The 11,510-nt window shown below is 42.7% G+C and overlaps 1 protein-coding gene across 1 annotated transcript in view; it reads left to right on the forward strand.

Moving 5' to 3' along the window:
• Positions 1-11,285, forward strand: part of LOC122805269 (tetratricopeptide repeat protein 9C-like) — a 194,284-nt gene extending 182,999 nt beyond the window's left edge. The window contains exon 4 of the mRNA XM_044075359.1: positions 11,197-11,285. Within this exon, the coding sequence (XP_043931294.1) occupies positions 11,197-11,285 (89 nt within the window). The remainder of the gene's footprint in view (positions 1-11,196) is intronic.
• The last annotated feature ends 225 nt before the right edge of the window (positions 11,286-11,510 follow it).

Genomic DNA, 11,510 nt, shown 5'->3' on the forward strand with positions numbered 1-11,510 from the left:
CTACATTTATGGTAGGTACAAAACTGTACTTTTCCAGGGGCTGCTATCCTTGTAAGTGTTATGAGAGGTTTGCCTTGCTTTGTTCTCAAATGCCTGCCTCCCAGTTGGTCTCAGAAATAAGATTTAAATTCTTCCTTGGATAGAGGGTTTTTGGACCCTCTGCTGCAGAGATCATGAAAAAGTGTGATGAGAGAGTTAAGCTGATTAAAGGAATTTCTTTTTCAGTCCTCATCCTCTAGATTTGCTAAGGGATATTCAGTTCTCTTTCCACAACTTCCTTTAAGAAGCAAAATAAACCGTTCCAGCAAGCTACTTGATAGCAGATGTTTAAAAAGCAGTGGCAGTGATGTTCCAAAAAGAATGCAGGCTCTCCTAAGAACAAAGTACAATTTAGTAAGTTTAAATGACTATATGAAGGATTTCCACCTCTCCCGGCAGTCTGTTTAATTCTTTCAGAAAGTTTGAATCTCCATTTCTGTCCCTTTGGCAACAGATTGTTTCAGGTAGATGGATTCTGAGAGTAATCCAACATGGTTACAGATGGCTGTGTGAATCTCTCCCTCCCTTTCAGGGGATTCTTCCTCACCCACTAGACCATACTCCCACCCCCTGTCATTCAGCACATTTGCTAAGGGGGTTAGTAGAAGCTGTCAGTCCTACTCAGGGGGATGACTTTTATTCCAGGATGTTCCTAGTGCCAAAAAAAAAAAAAAAAGAAAATTCTTTGAGGCCAGTTCTGTTCCTGGTGCCAAAAGGAAAATTCTTTGAGACCAGTTCTGTTTTTTTCTTTCATGAATCACTTTGTCATAGTTCCGAAGTTCAAAAAGCTGTCTGTTCGCAACTTGTTACCTCTTATTCCCCATTTGAATTTTCTAGTGTCTCAGATTTAAAAGCTGCATATATCATCACATTCATGTAGATTTAGAGTTCATATAAGTATATATTTCTGTGAGGGTGGCATATTGGTGCAGCGGATAGTGTTGTCGCCTCACAGCAAGAGATTCCCCGGTTCTGTCCTCTGCTGGGGTGCTTTCTGTGCAAAGTCTGCATGTACTCCCTGTGTTTGTTTGGGTTTCCTTCTGGTGCTGTGGTTTCCTTCCACATTCCAAAGACATGCACTAGGTGGATTGGGCACTCTTTGGCCATAGTTGTAAGTGTGCTTGCGAGTGTGTATGGAAGAATTACTGTGGCAGAGCTAGCCACCCGGCCGTGTAAACCTTGGCTGTAGTTGGTTGTCACTGTTGAAATGACACCCCAACCCCTTGTGCAAACAGTGGGGAAAAAGGGGTTGTGGAAGGGTGCATAAGTATATATTTCTAAAGGTTTTCTGTGTCTGGAGCACATTGTCAGTTTTCTATATTACCCTTTGGTCTATCTACTACTCCAAGGGTGTTCACAAAATGTCTAGCTTCTGTGATAGCCTACTGTAGACTGCAAGGTATTCAGACTTCCAATATTTAGACAATTTGCTTATCTTTGGAGAGTTTTTTTTAAAGTGTTAAGAATATTTTGGTTATTTGAGGAGTTTACTACACAGGCTGGGATTCCTTGAGACCTTGCAGGAGTTTTATCTGACTCCTTCTCCCAGGATTGTTTTCCTGTGGTGTATTCTGGACACCTCATTTCAAAGAGCTTTTCTGCCAGATGGGGGAAAAAAGATCTGTATTTAGATCATTTCATGAGTTTTTCCCCTTAGACTATTGTCTTAGCAATGGGAATTCCTCAGAATTCTGGGTCTCGTGGTGTGTTTAATACTCGTAATGCCTGTTACAAGACTCCACATGAGAAAAATTCAGTGCTACCTGAAATCTCTTTGGTCCCCGCATCAACATTCCCCGACGTTTCAAATTCTGGTTTTGAGATTTATGAAAAAGGAGATTTTGTGGTACAAACACCTACTTACTCAAAATCCAGGTATTCATTTTTTCTTCCGGTTCCAGCAGAGTCTGTCACACAGACACATTAGACTTTGCTTGGGGAGTAGCATCTATAGGGAAAAAGTGCATAGTCCTTGGAACAGAAGAGAAACACCAAAAGTCGTAAACATAAATGATAGTACTTATAAATACAATCAGCTCTCTCAACCATTTGTGGCTGTCGGACCTCTTCAGGTGTTTACAGACAACACCACAATGATGTGATACATAAGCAAGGGGGAACCGTATCTGGCCCTCAGTGCAGACTAACCATGGTAGGCTGGTATATAGCTTTACAGCACTGTCTCACTCTACAGTCTTCATACATCAGAACAAAACTGTGTGGCAGACAAGCTGAGCAGGATCAGGAGAGACGCACTGAAATGGATATTGAAAAAGTGGCCTTCCAGCTGTGGGGAGTACCTCAAATAGATCTATTTGCCTCCAGTCTGTTCAATCAGTTGGTAAACTGTTACTCCAGGATTCCATGCAAGAAGGCCTGGATGACCGATACGTTTTCTTTTCCATGGACACTAGCATTCCTGTATGCTTTTCCACTAATATCCAGAGTCATTGGATTTACTTTCACAAGACCAGGGGTGTTTGATACACCCTGATATCAGTCATCTTCACTTGACTGCTTGGATGATAGGGTCTGAATTCCTTTTAGGCACCTGTTTTCTGAGGACATGCAGCAGGTACTAATGGAGGCAAGAAACCCTGCTACTAGAAAATCATGTGTTAGCTAGTGGGAAAACTTTTCTAGTTGGTGCCCGCAACATAGCTAGCACTCATTCAGGACTAGCTGTTCTCTGGTTTTACAATAGTTGTGTAATTTACTATCCCATGGCCTTTCTTATTCCTGTATCGGGGTTAATTTGTCTGCCATTTCAGCATGTCTGCCCATGGATTATCATCTTTCGGTGCATTCTCTTGTCAAAAATGTACTTGAAGGGGGTTTTGTGTAAGAGGCCACTTAGGAAAACTGTTGTGCCCCCCCCCCCATTAGTTCCTTTAACACAAAATTAAGATCCCACTTGCTCCTTTTGAACCAACTAAGCTGGCTGACTTGAGGTTGTTAACATGGAAAACTGTTTTACTGATTGCTCTGACCTCTGTAAGAAGAGCATCTGAGTTGCAAGCTCTTAGTGAGTCAGCGTTGTCCAATTTTCCACAGGAACCCAAGATTCTCTGAGAAGTAATCCCCCTTAGATGCTTAAAGTGCTGTCTGAGTTTGCTTTAAGCCAATCTATCCATCTCCTCATTTTCTTTCATGAACCTAAAAATAAGGGAGAAAGGATACTTCATACCTTTGATGTCCACAGACAACTCTGGTACTCACTTGACAAAACGTAGTGAAGACAAATTCTCTGCATGTACGGCAACTGCAAGGTTTCAAAACAACATGTAATCCAAAACTGAATGATGAAACCAGCAGGCTGTGGCAAACAAACAATTAATATTTAATTTGTATGATATACCGATGAAGGGTATGTGATTTACTAAGCTGAAACCGGTCTGTTTCTTTCTCCTATTTTTCAATATTTCAATAAGTGCTTTTAGCACCAAATATTAAATATTGTTTGTTTGCCACAGTCTGCTGGTTTCATCATTCAGTTTTGGACTCTCTTGACAAAACTAAATCTTTCAGATCTTAAGATCAGTTGTTCATTTCTTGTGAAGGAAAGAAGGGACAACCTTTGTCAAAATGGACTATTTTCACATGGTTGTCTACCTTCTGTTATGCTCACCATAACAAATATGTTACAGTCAGGGTCAAGACCCACTCTACAAGGGCCTTGGCTTAATCTGTGACTTTTTTGGAAATGGTTGGATTCTAGAAGCTGGTACTTGGTCGCTGTATGTACTTTTACAAAGCACTATATGCTTGATTCCTTTCCTAGGTCTAGATCTGCAGCAGTTATCCATATGAAGAACATATTCCAGTTGTGTAAATTGGACTTGGCATAACAGTAGATGTTTGAATAATCACTGCTGCAGTAGTTGCTTCCTCCCTCTTCCATCCCCGTTGTTTTTTGGTGTATTTTTTATACCAGGGTATAGACATTTATTTTTTTTTTTTTGTTCCTAGCATTGTCTTTTGAGGATTCAGCCACCTCCTGTTTGCTGGCAGGAAAGCTCTCAATGGTTTCTTGCCACAACCTGTCTTTTAAGTCAGCTCAGCTTGAGCCAAGTAATGTTTTGGGTGAATGGAAAGTGCCCTGATGCTTTGTTAGCTGGTCAGTTGTTATATCCTTGTGATCATTCGAACAGCTACTGGTATGGTAAGTTCAAGTTATGCAACTGCACTGTTTTGGTCACTTTTAGTCATTTTTGTAAGGAAATGTGCAGTACTTGTACATTACCTTCTGAATAGCTATAGAAAATGCATTTAGTGCTTGTCACTAAAAACTTTTAGTTCAGTAACTGTATTTTTAGTCAGAAGGTGCTACTGAATCTCTATGGCTCTGCTGTCTGACAGAGAGTTGGTACTTGCGTATTATCTCAACCAGATTTTCACGCTAATGTTGGTTGCTTCTGTTTTCCTTTAAAAAATTAAATTAACTGTATTAAAACTAAATAATGTCTTTTTTATAATATTTGTAATTTGTAGTATTATTTAACCTTGAAAACGCTGAGAAAAATAACATTGTAAAATACCTTGTCCCTTTTTCCGAGATTAACTCATGTCAGTAATGCTGTGTGATGCACGTTCCTCAGCAAAATAACTGTTTTGAAGGGCTACTGAGTGCAGTCGCTGATAACCCCCCCCCACACACACATACCAACAGAAAAACAACGAATGAGCCACTCATAGCTTTCAAGCTGTAAAACATGCAGAAATCCCTGAAGTGCATCCAGAGTTTGTCCCAATATGCCACCATCACAACACCAAAACATACCAACCAAAACGAACCAAACCACACCTGGTAACTTCTGCCATCATGGCAGTGCCATGAAAAACTACCCCGAATTACCTGTCAACATCATGCCCCCATCACTGTTGCAAGCCCTTAATTCTTGCAAGTTTCTGTTACGAAGGTTAACCTACAAAACTACAGCTGAAAAATAAATGAGGTATCTCCGAAAAGCACCTAACGTATGCATGATAACTGCTAAAGTCCTTTCCGGCCAAATACACATGCAAAAGCAACCACTCCAAGGTAAAGGGGAAAACTATTTTCAAACCTTACTTTTTCAGCCGTTTAACCGATAAACCTTCCTAAAAACACAAAACATTAAAGAAAACATGTTTCTGAGCTTTTTGATACTTTCTTGGTACTACTTGACACAACGAGAAGCAACCAGCGTTAGCGTGAAAATCTGGTTGCGATAATACGCAAGTCCCCGAGCCACAAGAATTAAAAAGTTGTCTGGTAAGCTTTAGTCTGTAAATCCTTGGTTAAAAAAATGCTAAGTAGAGTCAACACAAGACAACAGTTTTAATTTTGCTTTGGTGGGGGGGGGGGGATGGTATATAAGCAGAAACAGATGTGGAAGTTACTGTTGAATGTGCTAAGCAAGTGAGAAGTCCGGCAGTGTTTTAGAACACGATATAACTTTTTTTTTTGATTGGATGTTTCTTAATATATTATGTACTGTATATGGTTTAGCGATAAGTTTTAATGAAATGAAAGGAAGAAAAGTGTGTGTTATAAAAACACTGAATGAATGCTTAACATGAAGGGATAAAAAGTCAGATTTGTTCAGGTGCATTACATTTCCATGGGAAATTGGGAAAAGGCAATGCTTAAGTTTGAGATCATTCACAGTGTTTGTAACACCCGATTTTAAATTAATAATAAAGATAGTTCAAAAAAGATCAGAATAAGCTTTTTCATGTTTTTTTTTTCATTTTTGGTTGAGTTTATGGAGTTAAAGGCAGAAATCTAATTGTTCTTAAAGAGATCATGAATAGTGTTTTTACAAAAGAGAGTAGAATTGTAGTGATTGATGTAAAAAAATGATTGTCTTATCCAAATATGGAGAATTTCAAAAAAAAAGAGCAAGTATAAAAAGTATATTTTTTGTAAACAAGTGTATGATGATAGCACAGCCAAAGTTTGAATTAATTGATGGCTAGGTGAATCCGTATCATGGTTGTCCTAGAAGTACTTTAACTGTATTCATTACAGTAATAATTAATATTTTTTATTAACAGTAGTTTGATAAAAGCCAGGATGGTATTTAGAATGCATTTAAAGAGTGTTACCATATACAGACAAGTACTTTAACTGCATTCATAACAGTAATAGTTAATATTTTTTTTTATTAATAAAGCCTGGATGGTATTTAAAATGCACTTAATGAGAGTTACCATATACAGACAATTTAACGATATTAGCCAATGACGATCTTTGGATCATAGAGGTACTTATACAAATAGAATTATGTAATGTTGGTTTAATAGTTAAGGAGAAAGTAAAGATTTAGGAAAACATTTTATTTTGTTTTTTATCAGTCAGAAATTACTACTTTGTGTTAAATTTGAAAAGGGAGGTTTAAAGTATGAACCGTAAAATCCCATTCTAACAAGTATGAAGAGCATGGCAGTTTTATGGAAGTCATTTTGATTGTATTTAAAAGTAGTTTATTTGATAAAGTCAGTTTTTATTGGGGAAAGTAGCTTATGTGGACCAGTTTCTTTCTCCAGAAGAAATGGAAAAAATGTTTAGAATGTGTTTTGGCAGATTATGGGGGTTGCTGTTGAACCCTATAAAGAGAGGAATATTTAATTATAAAAATAGAGGATCTGATGTTGCTTTCATTTGATCTTCAACCCATAGGTTCGGATCCGAACTATGATCCGACTCTGCTGCTTTTCATAGCTTGGATCCAAGAGCCGAGCTCCTCCTCCTCCACCCACAATTCCCCACTCCACCCTCACTCCCTCAGATCTCATTTGCCGCCATCATGAATAGCATCTTCCAGACAACCTCCTCCTGGGATTGTTTATTTAGGTTACTGTGAGTAGCTGTTTTATTATTTCTCCACCTTTCTTCCCTTCTTACTGTTTTTTCAGCGCATAAAAAAAAAAAAGAAACACTTTACAGACAGGCTTTAACTTTGTCTTCTTTCCTTCTTCTACTATGTCCAAGGCCCCTAAGGCTGGATTTAAAAAATGCACAGGGTGTGGGCACAAAATACCAGCCTCCAATACCCACACCCTGTGCGTTTATTGCTTGGGTGCTAGTCACCTAGAGTCCTCCTGTTCTATCTGTGCGGGAACCAGCTAAGTCTAAAGACTCAGACAAAGCCCCCAAGGAGGACAGGCCCCATAAGAGGCCTACAGATTCCAGGTCTTCTCTTTCTCCTTCCCTCAAAAGAAAGCACTCCTCTCCCTGCCCAACCACTCCAAGGTTTTCGCCTGAACTGCTCCCGCCTATGCTTCCCTGGTCCCCCGGTCCTCCCCTCCCATGGGCACCACTCCAGACAGGGGCCCATTGCTTCATCCGCTGGGTTCTCTCGCTCCTTTTCTGATGCTGAGATGGCCAAGATTTCGATGCATTTTCTGCGTGCACAGGTGCAGATAGGGGTTCTGCCTGCTCCATCTCCCTCCGAAGCCGTGAGCATCCAACCCCAACCTTTACCTTTGGCTCCTCTTCCGATTCGAGACTCTGCTTCGGAACCCTCTGGTCCGAAGCTCCTGAGTGCTGAGACGTCAGCACCGATTGGTATTCTTGCCTCAACACTGATCATAGCTCTGAGTGCTTTGGCTCCAACCAGTTCTGCACCTATATACTCTTGGAGCCTCGACTTCGGCTCAAAGTCAGAGGGGTGAGCTTCTGGTTCGAGGATTTCGGATCCATCCCTATGTCTCTGTGCCTCTGCGTTTGACAGTTCAGCTCTGGCCTTCTCTGCGCCGGAGGCTGGCGGGGACTGGGGATTTTTGACGCCGGTAGCTTCAGCTCTGATGAAGTTGTCATTGGGTGTTTGCTTTCCTTCCGAGTTTGAGGTGGTGCAGAGAGTTCTCTCCACTCCAGGGAAGGCCCCAACACTCCCAGCTTTGGATACCTTGTCGGCTCCCTCTGTATCTGTGCAGCAGGCATACTTCCTATCCACTCAGCGACTGTCTGTTCCTCAGGCCTGGAGCCTTTCTCCACATCTGGAACCCCACCAGCCTTCCGATGGCTCCCCAGATCTTCCCACTTAGGAGATCCACGGAAAGCACAAATGCAAGTGGAGGCACTTGGACTCGCCTCCAGAGTCCCTCACCAATGACACTGATTTTGAGGAAGGAGAAGGGTCCCCCAGATCCTCACCTGACTGTCTCTTGGAAACCTCATGGAAATCCTCAGGCAGAAAGGTGGGTGGTCTACCCAAAACCCTAATCAGGAAGAATCCGTGTTACTCAAGGCCTTTGGAACAGGACCTTCTACTTCCTGGATGTCCCTCCCTGCAGATCCCTTGATAGACCTTTATTTCCTGCAGGGCATGGAAGGAACCGGACACTGCAGAGCCAATACCCAATCGTCCTGACAAAATCCTTAGTGCTCACCCCAGACAGGTCCCATTGGAAAAAAGGGATATCCCTGTCAGTGCCATGGTGGTTGCAGCGGCCATCAAAAAGGAACTCGCTCAAGAGAGTTTCACTGTCCCATCCCCCTAACAGGGAGTCTAGGGCTTTGGATTGATTCGGGAAGTGGGTTTATTCTTCAGCAACCTTCGCTCTGAGTTCTCTGAACTATTTGATCCACATTACCAGTCTTCAGAGGGATCTAATCAAAGAGATTGCTCAGCCTCCCACAGGGTCCATGCCTGAAGAGGAGAAAAGATCCGTCTCCTCTAAGCTGGCCACCCTTACTGCCATATCCAACACCTCTATGAGGCTACAGTATTGCTATTAGATGTTATGCCTGGATGCGGCTTTGCAATTTTTTTGAACCCTTCAAGGCGTCAATGCCCCTTTCGACAGATCAGCCTTGTTCGGTCTGTCCATTCATGACGCACTGTCGTAGAGCGAGAAAGATGGGAAGATGCTTTCTGCCATACGGTTCTGCTTCACTACCCCACAAAGATCCTTTTTCCAGAATCAGCATGGTGGTAAGAAGTTATGGTTCCAGAAGTCCCAGAGCTCTTCATTTCAGTCTTAGGGAGAGGTTTCCTCCAGAGGCAGAGAGAGTCCCAGAAACCAGGGTGCCCAAGAATCTTTCTGGAGAAACCCTTTCCACAACCCTGAGGGAGCAGTCGGGGGCCATCTATCACTTCACCCAACAGCCTGGGAAGCCATCACTACAGACCATTTGGTGTTGGCCATCATGTTTGGAGGGTACACCATTACTTTTCTGTCCAACCCCAGACCCAGAAAAACCCTCCCTGATGTTCCACCCGATCAGGGGGAGGTAGCAGCTGTGGAAATTTCTGGTCTGCTAAGAAAGAGTCATCCAGCCAGGGAAATTTCTGGTCTGCCAAGAGAGTCATCCAGCCAGTTCCCCTAGACCAGTCCAGATCAGGCATCTACTTAAGATTCTTTTTGGTGCCAAAAAAGACGGGGGACTTCAGACCTATACTGGACCTCACCAATCTGAACAAATCAGTTGCCAAAACAAAGTTCCGGATGGTCACTATTCAATCCATTCTCCCCATGTTACAGGAGAATGACTGGATGTTTCATAGACCTCCAGGATGCGTACTACCATATAAAGATGGACAGGCACTCCAGGAGGTTTCTCCGCTTCCGGTAGGGAGCCAGTCACTTCCAGTTCCGAGTACTCTCATTTGGTCTCACCACAGCCCCCAGGATGTTCACCAAAGTCCTGGCAGTAGTGGCAGCCCATCTCAGACTACAGGGTTTCCAAGTATTCCAGTACCTGGATGACTGGCTCATAGCTGCTTCCACCAGACATCGACTATTGCTATCCTGGAATTACATCTTGCAACTAGCTTAGTACTTGTGACTTTTTCAGGTTGATAGAAATTCCCATCTCCAACCAGTTACAAGTCCTAGACTTTATAGGAGCACGTCTCGGCACTTTACAGTCAAAGGCCTCTCTTCCTCCCCAACGAATCCTGTCATTACAGCTTCATATCAGACAAATTCTACACATTCCATGCCCCCTGGTGCAGCTGGTTCTTCAAGCTCTGGGATCCATGGCTGCAACCATTACCATTATTCCCACAGCTCATCTGCATATGAGAGTACTTCAGTGGACCCTGGCAGTGCAGTAGACTCTCTCTTGGATCTTCCTCTCTCTCATCCAGTGTGACTGTCAAGGGTCTGCAAACTTTCTCTGATGTGGTGGCTTCACCCTCAAAATCTTCTGGATGGTCGTCCTTTCTTACCTCCTACACCCTCACCCACGGTGACCACAGACGCTTCCCAGTTGGGGTGGGGGAGGGGCACTACCTGGAACAGATGGTCCAAGGCACATGATCAGCCCTGGAGACAAATTTGCATATAAATGTCCTGGAGATTAGAGCAGTGCTTCTGGCATTGCAAGCACCTCAGGACTCTCTTCTGACCCGGGACTATTGCTATCCAGACAGACAATATATGTTGGTAGTCTGGTATATAAACAAACAAGGGAGAACCAGATCCTATCCCCTATGTCGAGAAGCCTTGAGATTGTGGGAATGAACGATCCATTCCAACCGCTTTCTTATCACGATGCACATTGTGGGGAAGTCCACCGTTCTAGCTGACAGGCTCAGCCAAACCCTTTTGATGCCTCACGAGTGGTCTCTAAACCCAGCAGTGACTAACATGATCTTCCAGAAATGGGGTCATCCTTGCTGTGACCTCTTCGCCTCTCCTTCCAACACAAAGTGCAGCAAGTTATTCGCTTTAATTCCTCCACCAGAGGAATCCCCAAGGGACGCTTTACTTTAAACTTGGCCCCCTGGTCTTCTGTATGCATTTTCTCCCTTGCCCCTTATTCCAAAATTCCTTCAGAAAGCCAGGAGGTTGAAGTGCAAGGTCATCCTCATTGCCCATTTTGGACTTGACAAATCTGGTTTCCCATGCTATGGTCTCATCTGTTGTGTCTTCGTTGCACTCTGCATCCTTCTCAGAATCTTCTTTCACACTTGTCCGGTCGCCCTCAGTTGGACATTGTCAATCTCAGGTTAACAGCTTGGCTAATCCACTTCCAATGATGGCTAGAGTTCCTGGGCTGTTGTCCTGTAAGAATATCATTTTAGCAGCCCACAAAGCTTCCACTAAAAATCTATGCTAGTAAGTGGAAGAGATTTTCTGTCTGAGCTCAGCAACACAAAGTTGACCCTTTTTCCACTCCTATTCCTTTCATTTTCGATTTTCTTTTTAATCTTTTTCACAAAGGTTCCAGTTCATCGCATTTATATTACGTGATCCAACAGTGGAATGTTCGAACACGTAATAATCGACCCCAAAATATCGAAACACCGTAATGTCGAAATGGCATTAAAATGCTCTAAGCAGGGGGCAAGCCTCCCTACACCCCCGCTATTAAATATACCAACTCTGAGCTCGCACTGCAGTGCAAACAATGGGAAACTTTCATCTCTGTACTGTACGAAGATCTCCATTGAACCATTCAACATTCTGACAGTTCGATATTTAGGGGCCGATTATTACGTGTTCAAACATTTCACTGTTCGATCATGTAATATAGA

This window comes from Protopterus annectens, chromosome 6.part1, assembly GCF_019279795.1.
Source record: "Protopterus annectens isolate FY-2018-M chromosome 6.part1, PAN1.0, whole genome shotgun sequence".
Classification (NCBI taxonomy): domain Eukaryota; kingdom Metazoa; phylum Chordata; order Ceratodontiformes; family Protopteridae; genus Protopterus; species Protopterus annectens.